This window comes from Xylocopa sonorina, chromosome 7, assembly GCF_050948175.1.
Source record: "Xylocopa sonorina isolate GNS202 chromosome 7, iyXylSono1_principal, whole genome shotgun sequence".
In the NCBI taxonomy this organism is placed as follows: domain Eukaryota; kingdom Metazoa; phylum Arthropoda; class Insecta; order Hymenoptera; family Apidae; genus Xylocopa; species Xylocopa sonorina.
In genome coordinates, this window is record NC_135199.1 from 3600450 (window position 1) to 3616893 (window position 16444).

General features: G+C 44.9%; 2 protein-coding genes across 2 annotated transcripts in view; one reads left to right on the plus strand and one right to left on the minus strand.

Moving 5' to 3' along the window:
- On the minus strand, positions 1 to 6297 carry LOC143425452 (carboxylic ester hydrolase). The gene is made up of 8 exons (XM_076898239.1): positions 6097 to 6297; positions 4606 to 4901; positions 4318 to 4517; positions 3317 to 3513; positions 1532 to 1697; positions 1244 to 1434; positions 403 to 689; positions 1 to 291 (listed from the first exon to the last, which is right to left on the minus strand). Exons 1-8 carry the CDS (start codon positions 6280 to 6282, stop codon positions 93 to 95), a joined length of 1722 nt encoding a protein of 573 aa, XP_076754354.1. The 5' UTR covers positions 6283 to 6297; the 3' UTR covers positions 1 to 92.
- Positions 6298 to 7791: 1494 nt separating this feature from the next.
- The window catches only part of LOC143425437 (uncharacterized), a 137909-nt gene continuing 129256 nt past the window's right edge, over positions 7792 to 16444 (plus strand). Inside the window, exon 1 of the mRNA XM_076898209.1 lies at positions 7792 to 8077. The gene's annotated coding sequence lies outside the window, so the exon portion shown is untranslated. The remainder of the gene's footprint in view (positions 8078 to 16444) is intronic.

The window sequence follows — 16444 nt, forward strand, 5'->3', positions numbered from 1 at the left end:
AATTTACGGCGTTCTGCGCTTTTGACGCGTTTTACGATCCCCGACGACGTGGTCGCGCGCGATCTTGGCGAAGGCAGTTTTCGTATATCGCTTCACAGTTCGTCCTTCGGCTGGCGTTTCTCCTCCAGGTCCGGACGTATCGGTAAACTCTTCCAGAAGTTTATTCTGTCTTTAAAAAGATTCGCCGACATCCAGATTTTACTCTGGCCTATGTGAAGATACTCGAGGTCTTCCGTTCTGACTGGCTTCCATTTCACGGGTGTTTCTTCGGACACTTCCGGGGTAGGGTTGCTGAAAGATAATGTTTTATTTAAAACAGAAGTTCAAAACAGAGGACACTTCGTTCGATCCAAGTGTGGATGCTGTTTGTTTCAAGGCATTTCTGTTACCGTACAGACTTACCCGGACTTTGCAAAGTTGTACCAAAGTGTCGTAAAAAGATCGACTATCTTGTGATCTCGCTTGCTCAGTGGTTTATCCTTGAATAGCTGTTCCCCAACCGGGAACAGGTATTGAAGTTCATCCGCATGCGACACTCCGTAATCGTTCTCTGCGTCGCCGAATATTGCGCTGAACGATGCAGTTCCTTTGTACGCTAGATAGTAGTAATAGACGGAAGAAGACTGCTTCCTGAGATAATCGCGCACCGAACTATCGATCGCGTACGTGAACCAAGCGTCGCTGTACATCTGCAAAGCATCAGAACAAGTTATTCAAATGTGAGCACCGTGAAAATAGATAGTAGAGACGCAATCGATGCTGAATAAGTTATTACGTTTCTGTTCGCATAGTTGTCGTTAGTTTCGTATTTTTTAAATCAAATACATAAGAATTGAATTGAATTATTATTCATGAGCCTGATAGGCAGATCCGTTTTACCTCCCGTAAAAACTATAACCACGTCCACGACGTTATCTTAGCAAGGTACGAACGTTAACAGTGGCCTTTGGTCACGCGAGCTCAAAATTCAGCCCGAGTCATTAATCCCGAGCGGCGAGTGTGTGTAATAAGAGAACGCGTTACTAAAGGCCAGATTACACGGCCTGTTTTGTTCGAATCAACACTTCCGATACGATCGGATTTAAAGCGACGCTGAACGCCGTGAATTATAATTTCCACTGTTCACTTTCGCGAAACGATCGTCTAAAGCGACCCGTGGGGTAATTCCGCGATACAATCTGGGCTACGAACAGTCCCGTGATGTAAATGAACTGTGTAAACAGAAGTCGCGTGACGCACTCACATCGATCAGTTTGAATCGCGTGGAGTTGTCGATCGGCGCATCGTCGAAATAGTATTTCCGTATTTCGGTGGCCACGCGTTTCACCTCGTCCTTTGGACACGTTTCGCCGAAAAGTAACGAGATCGGGGCAATATTCAAAAAATCCTTGTCCAGCTTCTTGATCAACTCCCCCTTGTTCCGCGTGTATAGCGCTGATAAGGATAAGAAGAAACGTAAATTCAGAATATGGGAAACGTGACGTACGGTTTGACGCGTTGAGCGAACATCCTTGGACTCGTTTAAAAATACCTGCTGCTACGAGCGCCCCTTCCTCGGATGTAACGCCTGTCATCCATGGTATGTCTGACATGCGGCCATGCTTCGACAAGAGGGTTGGATCTTCCGTCAAGAACGCGCCAGGGTGGACAGGCTCGATTACTGGTCTGAAGGGTATCATTGGACAGTAACCGAATACCTGATGGAAAATAGATTTTTCGTTAAAGTTGTTCTTTCTTTAATTTTTTTTTATTTAGATTTTTTGTTTGATTCTCGGCACTTTTAAGATAAAACGTTGGATTTAACTCGGTTCGAATGTACTTAGTCATTGCGAGGAAGCAATGATTGTCCACGACTGAGCGTTCCCTCGATTTAATGACACCTTCGCGTAGTTAACGACTCCTTTGAATCATCGTGAAATCCGTAGACAATCTTTACGAGGACAATGCCAGCAATTTATCGTTTCATTTTCTATCAACTTTCACTTCCATTCGTGTCTTTGAACCGCGTCTACATCTGTATATAGGTACGTACTCATCGTACTGTCGCTATTTTCCTTTTTAATTAGCCCGTTTGTCCACCGCGAACGAGCAACCGCCCCCATTTAATATCGCCGTCATTCCGTAAACATTGGTTCTCTTCGCGGCTGTAAAATGCACGCACGAATGGGCATGACTAATGCATTCGCGAGTGCACGAAACTGGTTTTTCCTGAAGTTGGGGGCCACTATTTCCTGGGTGCACGAGCGGTGCATGTTATTTTGCAGGCAGACACCAGATTTCCGATAAATCTGATTAAGATAAATAATTCCTAGAGATGCGGCGTCGCTGCCACACGAGTCCATTTTCGAAAGTCACTCGGGGATTACATTTATTTTTACCATTCCAAGGAAACTCGGTTTGCATCTCCTTAAAAAAATTTCCTTCCACGAGCTCGACTACCAAAGAAATGTTACTTCATCGCCAGCTTTTTCATGTACCAATATTCATATGCGCATACTTAGAATAACTCGTGGAAGCTATCATATTATATCGAGGACGTATTAACGTTCATGTGTTCGCATGAATCGTGCAGTTACGAAATCGTGTAGTACTACTACGGCTAGCTTCTCAATCGGTTCCGATTTCAAGATACTTGTATAGAATAACAATCAGATTGCGAACGTCATCGTGCACATTTCTATGTAACCGCGGCGTTCGATTTCAATGGCAAGGCTTGTCATTATCATGTAATTATCAACGCGGTTAAATCCTCATAATTCAGACTTGTTTGACGGAATGTTGCATCAATCTTTTCCGTATGTAGATCGAGAAAGAATTCCGAGAAAAATTTTGCAAAACTCGAATTATCTTTTCTCGAGAACTTGACAGGAAGTTACGAGCTGAAAAATTGTTGCGCAAAATTTAGTTAATTTACAATACCTTGTTTGCGAAGAGCAGTAAATAAGGATATTTTATAAGTCATGCATACTCGATAATATACGACCGCTTTAATCGTACGAGCATGTGTAACAACACCTTGACGCGTAATGATTTAAATCAGTTGCTCGTTAATCCGCAGAATTTGACAGTCGACACAAGTGCACGTCAATTCGTACGATATCTACGCGAATCATTTCACTAATTCTATTAAGGATTCTTTGCGAGATGATCGCGAGTACTTTAATTGCATCTTTATTTATGAGATTTTTGAATGAATTAAGAGGAAAAGCTAGAAAAGTTACTATTTTCTCACTGGTAACAAAATTGTAGCGTTGAAACAACTTTTCTCACGAGATAATCTACCGCTATTGTTCAAAGAAGAGGTAATTGCACTTACCTGGAACGAGCGATCCGTTGCGATAATATCAGTGGCGTCCTTCTTACGCAGACAATCGATGAGCTCTTTCGAGTTTTTCGAAGGACAATCGAGAAGTTCAGCCACTTTCGTCGCCTTCTGTTTAGCCGAACCTGGTCTCGTCAGGGTCCATAAACTGTGACTGCTGCCACTTTGAGAGATCGCGCGATGGAAATATCCTATATTCGCGATCGTAGAAAGAACATTTCATTTGGTCGTGTTACGTAAATTTTATTATTTTCAGTCGACGTTACGATATCGAGATTCGATTGATTGTAAACGCATTATGTGGATTACCCTACGGGGACACGTGATTAGATTTTTTTCCTCTTAGTTAATGCCAACCTCGAATACCATTTCTATGTTTTTCTAGACTACACGTTTCCTCATATCGTCATTTTGTATTCAAGATACGCGCTCGTGGGAATCCTGGTATTCAATGATTTATTTTTATTATGCGCATGTTTAATTGGTGGTTGTTGCGTGAAACTCGTTTAAAATGAGAGAAGTTGAAAAGAGTGAAAACGATCGCGTCGAGCAATGTTGCGCATGTGTTAGTTCTCTAACGAACTGTGCATTATTTTTTATTACGCAATTCCGAATCTATGCGTTTTATCGCCACGGTGAAATGTTCCCTCCATATCATTAACTACCTATTTCTCTTTCGTTCAACCTGTTTGGTACAAGGTAAAAAGTGTAACCAATTAAAGTGCTGTAATTTTCTACTCCGTGCGTAGATTGATACATACTGCAAAAATGAAACTCTGTAGTTCAATTCTGTACTTTGTAGACATTTCACGTTGAGCAAGAGTGAACTCGTTTGGTTTGAAGGCGTGCGCGAATGGATAGACAGTTTCCCGTTTGAAAACTTACTATTACACTTCTGTTCCATAACTCGGAGCATTTCTTGAACGCTCTACGATTCGATTAATTTGAAGATTTCATCCGAAACGGTGTTGCATGAAACAAACTTAACTGCTCACCTTTCGACAAATTACTCATCATGTGGTAATGGACGCTGGCGCCACCCGCGCTTTCTCCAAAAATAGTCACCCTGTTTGGATCGCCACCGAAAGCCACGATATTCTCGTGCACCCATTGTATCGACAACACCTGGTCCTTCAGTCCATTGTTTCCTGGACAAACGGTGTCCTCGGTGCTCAAGAATCCCAATGGACCGAGTCTGTAGGAAATGAAACCTTTTCGATAAACATCTCGCGTTTTTCATAGTGTTGGTTTCGTTCTGTACGTGAAACAGGATATTTTTATACCTGTAATTAATCGTAACGAGAACGACGTCATGGTCCAATAAGAATTTTGGATGATAGAAATCGGAGTGGCCAGCGCCGCAGACCCAGCCACAGCCATGGATCCAAATCATGACTGGGAATACTCCCTTTAATTTGTCCTCCTCAGTCGGCAATCTTGGCGTGTACACGTTCAAGTAAAGACAATCCTCCACGCCGACGATCTCAGCCTGATCGATGTAGATGTTTCTTTGCGTGCATATATTGCCATCTTCTTTAGCCGATCTCACTCCGTCCCAACCTGCTGCTGGTTTTGGTGGCTACGAACGAACGAACGTTACGATTAAATTTATTACCATAATCGCCGAGATTCAACGGCACGGTTTCAAACTGTTAATCAAGTTGTTCGCCAAGTGGAAACTGTCTCGTAACGTGCAAACACTGTTGGTTTAGTTTCAGTGGATAAGTTATTGACGATAATTAGTGGGTACGAATCTGGTATATACGCTGTCGAAATGCTATTTATGATACCTGTTTCTGTAAATGCAAACATCGAGCTAAATTGTTTTCTTTTTGTGATGTGTGACAAGCGACATTTGACGATACGTAACTAAATGCATTTATAAATACATGAAAATTTATAAATATTTTTATTCGAATATCGGTAGGTAGATTGGCTGTTGATTAGAATGGACTAGAATGATTAAGTGTGTTAACGTGTCAAAGTTGTTTAATATATTCACGTGACTTTCACTAACTAAATGCGAAATTACATCATTGAACGCATTAACAAAAACTAGTTTCTAATTTAGAGATAGAAGAAACGAATTGTTCATGCGATAGAGTTACTTGGATGTTTACACGAAATTCCATTGAAATTCTTGCGATCGAAAGCAAACGATACGTTTCTAATCCCTGCACTCGCGTTCCTGTTAACTTCAGCTTCTTCTTTGACGTGACGTAACGATGTTCTAGTGAGATAAAATTAATTGCACAAGCATTACAAATAATAACGTGTAATGGGTAATTGTCTCTTCTGGTCGCGTTATATGTGATAGTTTGAAATGTATAATTTATTAGGCAATCAGCAAATAATTCCTTCCTTCGTTACTACATAATGGAATTATTGGCAAGGAAAATCTCATGGTATTACGAAATCTTTTATGTAATTTCCATATACCTACCTAGGTGTCCACGTGTTCCTGGTATCGTTACTTAATTTTATCTTTAAGTTACAATTAATAATGTTATCTGTCATTTATATTATTCGAAGGACGATTCGAATAAGTTGCCACCATTAATCAACAGGCGACTTTCAGGCTATAGTATACATAGAAGAATAAAAGATGAAAACTTCTTTTCGCGCGCAATGCACTGTTAAAGTATTAAAAAACAATGTTATTAAAAATGTTGGCAAAAATCGAATAGAATTTTTCCGTGAAACGTCGAATATGGTCAAAGATTACAACCGCAAGATTAAAAATCATGTTGGAGACGTTGAAGTAAAAAACTTACCTCGAATCTGAGATCGCCGATCGGTGGTAGCGCGTACGGTATCCCCCGGAATCCGGCGAACTCTCTGCCTCGCCTGGTCTTCATAATCAGGCCCGACAAGGTGCCATTTTTTATGGTCACAACCGGTATGTCGGCCCCAAAAACCTCGAGGAAGCAGAAACAGCACAACAGCCAAACCCAGTGCATGGTTTGGTAGCTGATCATTTTTTGGTTTCGGTAGCTGTTGAAGTTTGTTTTTTACCTACGAATGAATGCTAATTTTTTACTACGAATGAACTTCGATCTGTTTTCATAAATTAAAATAAATTAGTGGGTTATTATTCGATAGACACGGTTACTTGTTTATGCGAAGAACAATCGTTGGGACTGTAGTCATTCCAATGAAGCAACCATGCGAATCATGTAAATTAATCGAAATCAGTAGTTGACGATAAGCATAGTGATTAGTAACACTAGGAGAGGAGAGAAACGCGATGCTTGGTTTAAACGAGAAGATTATATACGTACAATCGCAAGTAGTTGAGAACTTTTTGTTCGTCATCCAAGAAACGTATGAACTTTTGGCTTTTCGGTACGACCAGAGAGAAACGCGTGTGCGACGCGCGAAGGCGAAACCACGACTGTTTCAGGTGAGAGTCGTACAGTCAGATCGTCAGTTCTGATAGTCTGATCGTAGATGCTGGTATGATTCTTCGAGACACACAGCTATAGATATGCTGACTGTTCATAGAACTTTCCGACTATTTACCTAATAAACTGGAATTGGCAATACGGGACTGGGACTTTGGTGCGAATTTCTATTTAAATTGCTGCGGCCATTTATTGATAAGAAAACGCGAGTAAAAATGTTAAATCTAGTAAAATAGTACGAAAGATATTATTATCTATAATATATTATTGTGTTTTATTACAATACATATTACAAGGAAAAAAATTACTCGATAAAGAGTCGATTCTATAATGTATCGATGTATAGGGTGAGACACGAGAAACAGGTTATGCATTTCCACTGCAAATATTCTGTGTCCATGAAGAATATCAGTAGTTTCGAATATTCAATCGCTTCGAATGCTACTAGTTTGCATGCGGTTCTTAAAACGTATTATTCAAGGATTATAGATCATACCGAGATCGGCGATTAAACGTTTCTTGTTTTATCGGGAGTAGGTTATTTAGCGATTTATACAATCGAGTTCATCATTTTCAAAATGAATTTAAACATGAGAGTTTCAGCGGCAACAAGGTGTATCACGTCGGTGGTAATACGCGCGTAACATTTTTCACTTTATCAACAGTTGGTTTGTTCATAAATTACTACCAAACTTTATAACATACAACAATAAGGGTTGTAGTGAACAACATAAATGGAATTCGAAAAATTATAAAGAGGAACGGATCAATTATTAGATTCCAGAAATGTTATTTGTATTTGCCATGATCGGCACACCAACGCAAGGAAACATTTCTCAGAATTCACGTCGATGTCGGAATTAAATCGAATCATATATTAATCGTAATTGTATCATTGCAACGTGTTTACATGCTCGCAATAAATATCGCGTATTCTACGAGGAATGTTAATCAAAATTAAACGGAGGTTGGAGAGTTGGCCGGGAGATAGCACTGGCAGCGAGCTCCCGGCATCCCACGGGTCGTTCGAAACGGGAGATGCGCGCGCGTTCGATGAAGACATGCGCGAGACAGGCGGCCGCAGTCGCGACAGTCAGTGCATGGCGGCCCGAGGCCCATCGATATCGTATCGCGCACCACTCGAGATACGCGTTCGAATAAACGAGTGCGTACGTAGTGCGCCGGCGATACCTCTTTATTCTGACAGCGGCTTGGTCGCGGGAGTATCGACGTCGTGGTTGACACAGTGCGTGACGCTTGTGTGCGATAGGATTTCTCCTTCTCCGGCGGGATCCCGTGGATTCGCCGGAATCGTAGAACGACATCCGAGAGAGCACGAGCCGTCATCCCGGTGAGTACTCGCATGCACTCGCATGTCAACTTCTCCTCTCGTCGTGCTCGTATTTTCGAATTCCGTGCCATTCGTTCCGCCGTAGTTGGCGCGAGTGTCTCTCCCTTCGAAGCGACACGATCCAACTTTATTTTAGAGCATTGACATTTCGCTGATCCTGATTTCCTGAATTTTCTCTGCCATTGAGATCGCGCGATTATCTCCGCGTTGATGGATGCGAACGATAGTGTTCGTTGACGAGGACCATAGAAATTATTCGCGTTGCTCTGTTACCGTAAATAGCATCGGAGCACGAGGGCGGCGTGTTCGCACGCCGCGAGCCAAACGTTCTTCCGTAGAACACAACGTATCTGGGCAACGATGGCCAATGATCCGGAAAATATCGAAGGGACAGACGCCTGAGCTCGGTGTCAGTGGAACGGGTTCCTCGCGAGCATTTTCCCTTTTTTCTTTGATTCGCATCGTACGTACGCAGTTTCCAAATCGTCTCGCACGTATTTTTGTTTTCAATCGCCGCGATAGCAGGCTCGCGTGAAGTCCACACCCGCAACGTTACCAAACGCTACAGGTATGGTCATTGACTTCGCTCGAAATGTTTGTTGTTATTTCACTCCGGTGATAAGACAGCGAGCAGAGAGATGTCTATATAAAGGGAGATACTATTTTCTGGTTGGATCTGGAATTTTGTTGACGAGCTGGGACGTCGCGTATGCGTACCTGTGACATCACTTTCGCGGCTCCTGGCGGGGACGTGGGCGAGCACCACGCTCGATTCGAGCAAACCGAACAAGGTTAACGCGACCCGGCAAGGTTAATTCCCTTCGCGTCTATTTTACCTCGGATTTTCGAAGAATCTTTTTCGAGATTTTTACAAACGGTTTTACACCTATCCGATGTTGTAACATACGAAATTTCTGTTTAAGTAGACATCTTTTTATTTCGTGTCGCTATTTACAACAGTCTTAATTCACTCGTAATAAAACATTGTATCTCTGAGTTTCTAAACTACCAAATGAGTTTATAGACTACTCTTTTCGGCATACAAATATTTTATCTTTTAAGGTGCTAAAAAAACCCTAGCGATCGATAGCATTTCTGAAACTAAAAAGATACGAAATAAAGAATTAAAAAATAATAAAGAACTTTACGCAAAGTGTGTGCAGTATGCTGAAAAGCACCGAATATTCAAGTCGACATTCTATATATGTTGCAATCCGAAAAATCTGAGCACACTTCACTGAAATTCTTCAACTACCCTTACGTATACGTATGCACTCGAAGCTTGCACATTTCACGCTCAGCGTCAGGTTTATCGAATTAAATTGGCTGGTATCTGTTACAAACATCCTGGCGCTCGCAATTTCCGGGTAATAAGGTTCGCTCGATTCGTGGATCGACTCCCTGCAGCCAGTTTCCTTGAAACGAACGAGGTTAACACGGAAGAACAAGGTTAACACAGGCGACACCAGATGCTCGTTCGTCGCACCCGCTCCTAATCTAGCGTTATCAGTTGGAGCGAGTTGGGTACCGTTGCTTATCAATCCACGGTTGGGAACATAGGTTACCAGCGTATGCTGGCAAACTTGGGTCGCCTCCTGTTCTCCGTATTGGAACCGGAAGACATACGCGAGACACCAGGAAGGACCTCGTGCTTTCGTGTGCGATCGCAGATGCAAGGAAGATTATTCTTTAATATCGAAAGTCGTGTTTAACTTTGTAACATCTACGAAAGTTTAGCGCATATTTAGAAGCATCCTTCGACGTGTATCCATCGAATCGAGCTTATCGATGAATAATATTCTCCGCTGGAATATCCAATGTTCATTTTCCCCCGTACTTACGCACTTCAACGCGAACATTAAATATTCCATAATTTCATACAGATACGGGGTTGGCACGAATGATTCCTTTGATCTCCTTCACTGAAACCAGATTCCCCCGAGCGAACTTCTCGAAACGAGTTTCCGTTACAACTATAATTCTCCCGATTCCGCAGATTCCTCCAATCGTTCGTATCGCCTAGTAATTTCTCAGCCATCGAGGTTTCTGCTCCGAAATGGGGCGAAACCAGCCGGGATACGTTAGAATTACTGGGTGCTCGTTAAATTTTATGTCTCGAGGAACGCGTCGATGGCGAGAACAATAGGTTAGTAGTAACCGGTAAGGCAGGGGGGGAGGGTGAACGAGATCCTCTTTCTATCCGCTTTTTCGTGTCGGGGTTATTCCGTTCTTCACGCGCGTTACGAGAACGAACAGAAGCATATTTATCTAGGTACACCGAGGGAGAGTACTTCTTGTCTCGAGGACGGTCACTCGAGTGGTGAATTAGTGGAGTTAGCGACGCCGTTTCTTCCCCTTTCTCTTCGTTTCTCTCCTGTTGCTCTTCTGGGTACGCGTGCGTGTGTACCGTTCCATGTAACGTTATTCCAGGACATATCCTCTTCGTCAATTCGAAGTAATCGATCTGAACGAAGTTTTGCGCTGTTAATCGGAGATTTACCGACGGATCTAGGATATCTAATTGGCCAACGAGAGACCAGACGCTGCGGCTCGCCGGGGAAACTGCTTCAGGCATAAATCTCCATTTATATCCAACGCGCGAGGCGAACTTTCATAAAGTTCAATTTCATACACGTATCGCTGCATCGTTCTCTATCGATTCGAAATGGCAGCGGCGTGACGCGGCGTCGCGTTAAAATTCCGCGGCGGGTCCGTGACTCTCACAGCCTCCACATTCGATAGAAAGTATTTCAGCCGGGAATGTACGTGGTTATTGACCTTGTTCATGACCTCCATCGCAATTACGCTGGCGCGTTGCGCTTTTCATGGATATTGAGCCGGCGAGTCGATCGATGAGGTCTTCAACCCGCTTTTCTCCTGTCTTTCCCCGCTTTTTTCCCTCCTTTTTTTTTCATTTTTCATTCTTTCGCCTACCGCCCGCTCTCCGTCGCTCCGCTTTTCTTCGTTTCCCATCCCCCTCGTCGCGGAATGGAACGGAACTCTGATATTCGCCGAGCATCAATAAAGCCGCATCGCTTTTCCGAAGTATAAGTGCTTCGTCTATTAATAGAGCTCTCTTTCTCTTTTTCTCTCTCCCCCTCCTACTCTCTGTCTCCCTTTTTCGTTCTTCTTTGTCTATCCCCTCGGCTTCTCTCTTTTATTTCTTTCTGCGCGCTGGTATTCTCGAGAAGGGGTATGCTTCGGACCAGGAGGCGAAGAACGGGGTGGCGAGCGACGTGCAGCCTTTTCGACGTACGCGCACCCGCGTGCCTCGCGTGCGCGGGATGTACACACCCCCTTTTCCGCGATACTCGACTCAGCGGGAACAGCCAGACAGAAAAACGAAAGGGAAAAAAGAAAAACAGAGAAAGAGATGTCCAATAAAAATAAGTCCTAAAGTGGTTCCTGCCCCGCCCTGCACGCGCTTATTCTCGAAGAATTCGTACGGTTACGTGTCCTCTACCCTCTCCGCCTCTTCCACTTTCCCCTGTTTCCCTTTGTTTCGCTCGTGCGTGCTTCCTAGCGCACACTTTGCATATCGACGTCCTGCGCTCGGATAAAGATATGCTCCGTTGGATATCTGCTGATTTCTGCTGACTTTTCCTCGCAACGGTTATAAATCGAGGGGTTAAAGGGAGAGCTAGTTTTAGCAAGCTAGCTGTGCATCCTACAGTTAATGGTCTCTCGTTAGATAAAGATGGTGAGTCAGTAATTGCAAGAAGCGGGGTTTCTTGTTTCTTTAAGAGGTTCAATGGATAAACATATTTATCGTTTACCTGAGTTACTCGTATTACCTGATATGAATTTTCTTTATCGATTTGGTTCGTACGATAGAGACCTTTTACTTCATTCCAATTAAATTTTTTAGTTGTACTTTTATATCTCTGACATCGTGCATTTTTTCAATTACTCGGATATTCGTAGAATTATTTTATCAACAAAATTTCCGGCTTTGCGTTGCACTAGTCCGTCCGAATACACCAAGGGGAACGCAGGCAAACGCGCTCTTTTCATCCCCCGCTGCCACTCGGTCCACGCTGTTGCGATTCAAAGACTTAGTCTACTAGCCGGGCTCTGACAATACCTTTCTCTGTAATTAGTCTAACGTACACATTACATATGGAAAACCGCAATTAAAATGACTGGCAGTGCACGGTTAAATAAGCCATTGGAAAGGAAACTAAGAGGTGCCACGAAAATTCACGTTGATCTTACGTGTTTTGGACAATACGCCACTTATGTCCGCGTCTACCTGTACAGGCGTTTTATCGAGTGTTTACTTCGAGATCGCTTGAAATTGCTGTTCTTTAATGGAAGGCACGGGTAGATCGTATATATTTGAATATTTAATAGCAACGACGCCAGTCGCTACACGTTCATTTTATCGTCTGTAAACGTAGCCTATCGTCGCGAAGAAGAGCGCGAAGGTGCGCGCAAATATTTAGCCACTCTAAAGCACCGGTTTTTACCGCGATAAACGCGCGAACAGCTGATGCATTATCATCGATAGCGATCACGTTCTCCGACGCTATGATCTAACTTATAGCGCCGAGGAAAATGATATAGGCTCTCGCCGCTCGCTCCTGCTAATCTTCTCTTTCTTAACAACGATCGTATCGCGGCGGCCTCTCGTGGCATCTTGTCTTTCCAGTGGAATTGATTTCGAAGAACTCGAGCACTCCCTCGCAGTATATCGTATCGCAGTTATATAAATTTTTTCTAATCGAACATAAAAAAGTAATAATCTTCGAGTTGTTAAACGTTTTAGTTATTTTTAGTTTTACTCGTCTATTCTATCGTATTCGAAAAACTAGAACTTTTGTAATGCCTGATTTAAACAATGGAAGACAGCCGACACTCCTGCTGGGGCATTGTTCACTTGCCAGCTCTGTTTAACCACGATCCACCATCACTTTATCCCCCTCGAGCACCCACGAACTTTTCATTCCGCTGCGCAATTGAATTTCTCGTTTGCATTTTTTTTTTCGACGGCGTTTAATCGTCGAACAATGGCGGCACGAGGACGGGGCGTACTCGTCTTTTCTTGGATCTCTTCTCCGGTCTCCCGGGGGTGGAGGGGGCTGCTTTATCGCGAATGTTTACAGGGTTTATCTTCGCACCCTCCGGAGTGGCCCGGCAGTCACTTACGTCCGCGCCCCCTGCTTGTGCACCGCTCGCACCCTTACGCGTCGCGGCCCAGGGATTCCCCGAAGGGGTTGGCCAAGGATCCGCAAGACGCGCGTATATCCCTTCTGTCATCGAGTCTCGCGTGTCACCGATTGTTTCGCCTCGCCGCACCGTTCTACTCCGCTTCCTTTCTCCTCTGGCTTTGTGCAAATAAATAATGGAGTTACGTACGTGCTCTCCGGTGGCGGCCAACGGATTCGCTTGTTCCTCCGAACCAGCGGCTTCGCGGTTTTGCTTATGAATTCGCTTCCGTGTGCAGCGCGGCGTACCGCGTTTAAACGCCTCGCTTTGTACCGTTTGATTGCCATTCACCGGGGCTGCCAAAACTTGATTCCTCTCTGCCACCCTGTGTTTTAGATCTTTATACACTCGTCGTTGCGTTACCTTCGGTTCATTTGATGCTGTTAGTCGGTTCTACGGTCGATATCGGAAATGTCTAGTAAGCTATATTTACAGTTAATATGCGTTAACGAAATTTGTTTCCCATTGCAAAAAATTGCAGTAAGTACCGCGGAACGTTTCATTGTATTTTATTTTCAGTTTCTCGCCGATTCGAATCATAAACGAACGAACAACGAGGAAGCGCATCGTTAACTTGAGATATCTTCAAGTTGAAATGTTTGATTATCACTTTATCGTAGCGGAAGTCGACGACGCGACGAACTTCTCGAGCATTCACTCTGCTCGTCACCGTGTTAACTCACCGCTCGTAAATGCATCGCGGTCCCCGCAGCGATCCCGTCGCAACGGAACCTGCTCTGTCATTCGAGGAGATCGCAGAATCATACACCGGTAAACGCAGCGGGTTAACGAACACGCGTTCGCAGTGACACGGCGTAGACGGGTTGTACGCGCCGCGGGCAGGCTCTAATAATTACGGACGTCACCGGGTTTTCGTCGGAGGGTCGCCCGGTAAACACTTTGTAAATCATGCACCGGCACCGCGGCATACTCCCGCGGCGGGTACACGCGTGCACCTATGCACCCGGTGCACGCAGCCGTGCCGCAGGTAGACGACGCGTGCCGCCACACTGCGCTCTCCATACTCCATAGGTGCTGCACTCGAGCTGCGACCCTCCGCTCTTCGAGAACTCGCACACGCGATTCCGTCATTAATTGTACGAACACTGCACGCATGCACGCACTCTCCACGTGCCTATTTTCGTCGACCGCTTCTCTTTCGCACGGCGGCGCGTCTTCCTCTTCGTCTCCTCTTCATCCACACGGTGCTTTCACTTCGCCCGCGTCTTTTGTGTTATTCCATTTTTTCATACCTTCTCGCGGCATTATTCCGTTTCGAGACCTTTCTATCGCGTCGGTTCGCTTTTGACACCATCTCTTCGAACAGTTGGACTGCGCCCTATGGCCTTTTACGAATTGAACTCGTTCCCGCAGGGAGGGCGTGAAAATTTCACGGCTCCACTGCGAAGGACTGGTTTCGAGGCACGTGAACGCGAATCGCGCTCGCTGGAATTCTTAATGGCTCGTCGTGCCCGAGCATGGAGAATTCGTAAGATCGTCCGGGTACCGGCTCGTTCGAGATACGATCGGATTGCTCCAACTGAATCTCGCCGCTGATTAACCCTCAGCGCGCGCAACCTTTCGCGTCCAAGTACGCTCCGAAGCTACGAAAGTTTCTCACAGCTCGGCTTTCTTGTACGCGTCCCGTTCGATATGATCGGCAGGGTGCCCGGAAGGGTGCGCGAGCCTTTGCGCTTAATCGAAATTTCGTCACGACTCGTTCGACTCTGTTCACCGCGTGAAAACGCGTTCGTCTCGCTTGCGAACAGTCGCGTGCTTTTCCTCGACGTGACTAACAATCGAGTCTGAGCTTAGAAACCCGCGGCGCTCGTTTCAGAACGTCCTCGCGGTACCCTCCTCTCCTCGTCTATGCTCGACGCGCGCGAGGATAGACCGTTTCGAAACTTGAGGGACAATATTAGCGTTTGACGGTTTACACGAATCTGTAGTCGAGCGTGTTCCCGTCTGGCCGTCGGTAATGACAAGCATTACGCGAAATTACTGTTTGAACACGATTGCTCGGAATTGAAGCTTGAAATTGACGCGTGATACCGCGGGAAATTATGGATCGTGCGTCGTGCGAGAATCGGTTCGGTTGTTTCGCTTCGAGGCTCGTTGCTCCGCATCCACCGAACTAATTCTGAGATTAGAGAAACGGGTACTTTGGTCGTCTTTTTCCTATTAACATCAACGCTCGGAGGACGGTATTCGAAGACTTCCGATTTTACCAAAGTCCAGCGAACCGAGGCTACGAGAAAACTGTCGGTCGATCGAATAACCGTCAACGAAAATCTTATCGGAGTCCAAAGTTCGAAAGTTTCTCTGTACCGCGTCCAAGTACGCCGAGTTTTCACAGCTGCCCCGGCCAGAAGACAGAGCCGTCTATATTTACTCAACACTTTCGGCTTTCCGGTTTCCTCGTGTCCCTTAATGGCGAGTTCACGGAAGTTCGTTAATGTACAAACCAATCTATTATTAGAGGGGCCGAGCGTACGTAGATATACATACATACGCGTTCCCATCGTCATCCCGGCCGTTCTAGAAAGCCTCTACCGACGCGAGGCAGATCGATGTATCGTCGAAAGATCGATTTCGACGGCCGGCAGAGTCACGAATTCGAGTCGTGCCTTCGGCTGGCGAAGCCGAGGCTCTCTCGAGGCCTGTTCCCGTGCCTCAGGAACGTGAAAACGATCGATAACTCAGTGGAACGCCCCCATTGTCGAGGAGAGAAAGGAAGAAGGACAACCAGAGCCCTCCCTTTCCCTCTTCCCTCCTCTTTGCCCGTTCTTTTCAACCGAGAGAATGCGCGGCCAAGAAGCTCCTTTAACCTTTACGAAGGTGTATACGATCGAGCTTGAGAAGTCGGCCAGAACTCGTCGATAAGACGACAAAAGAAGAAACGATCCTCTGTTCGCGGTCTATTCTCGTATCGACGATACGTGAAAATGAAATACGCAGTTGTTACCGAGTTCCTTTCCCCTTTCATTTTGCTGTCGGCACGATATCGGTTCAAAGTTAATTGGGATGACGATTATTCATTATCGACGAACGTGTACTTTGTACACGCGTTACGTCCACCGTGTTTTCCTTACGCGGATGCTCGTGAATTTTTATTTCCTAGGATTCTCAACTCTCCACACGAAATTCGTCTTAGTTTAC

Coding starts and splice junctions, on each gene's coding strand:
- LOC143425452 (XM_076898239.1), bottom strand. CDS start 6,282: ATGCACTGGGTTTGGCTGTTGTGCTGTTTCTGCTTCCTCGAGGTTTTT. Junction 4,518..4,605: donor CTCGTTACGATTAATTACAG/GTATAAAAATAT, acceptor CATTTCCTACAG/ACTCGGTCCATTGGGATTCT. Junction 690..1,243: donor CGCGATTCAAACTGATCGAT/GTGAGTGCGTCA, acceptor GATGCTTTGCAG/ATGTACAGCGACGCTTGGTT.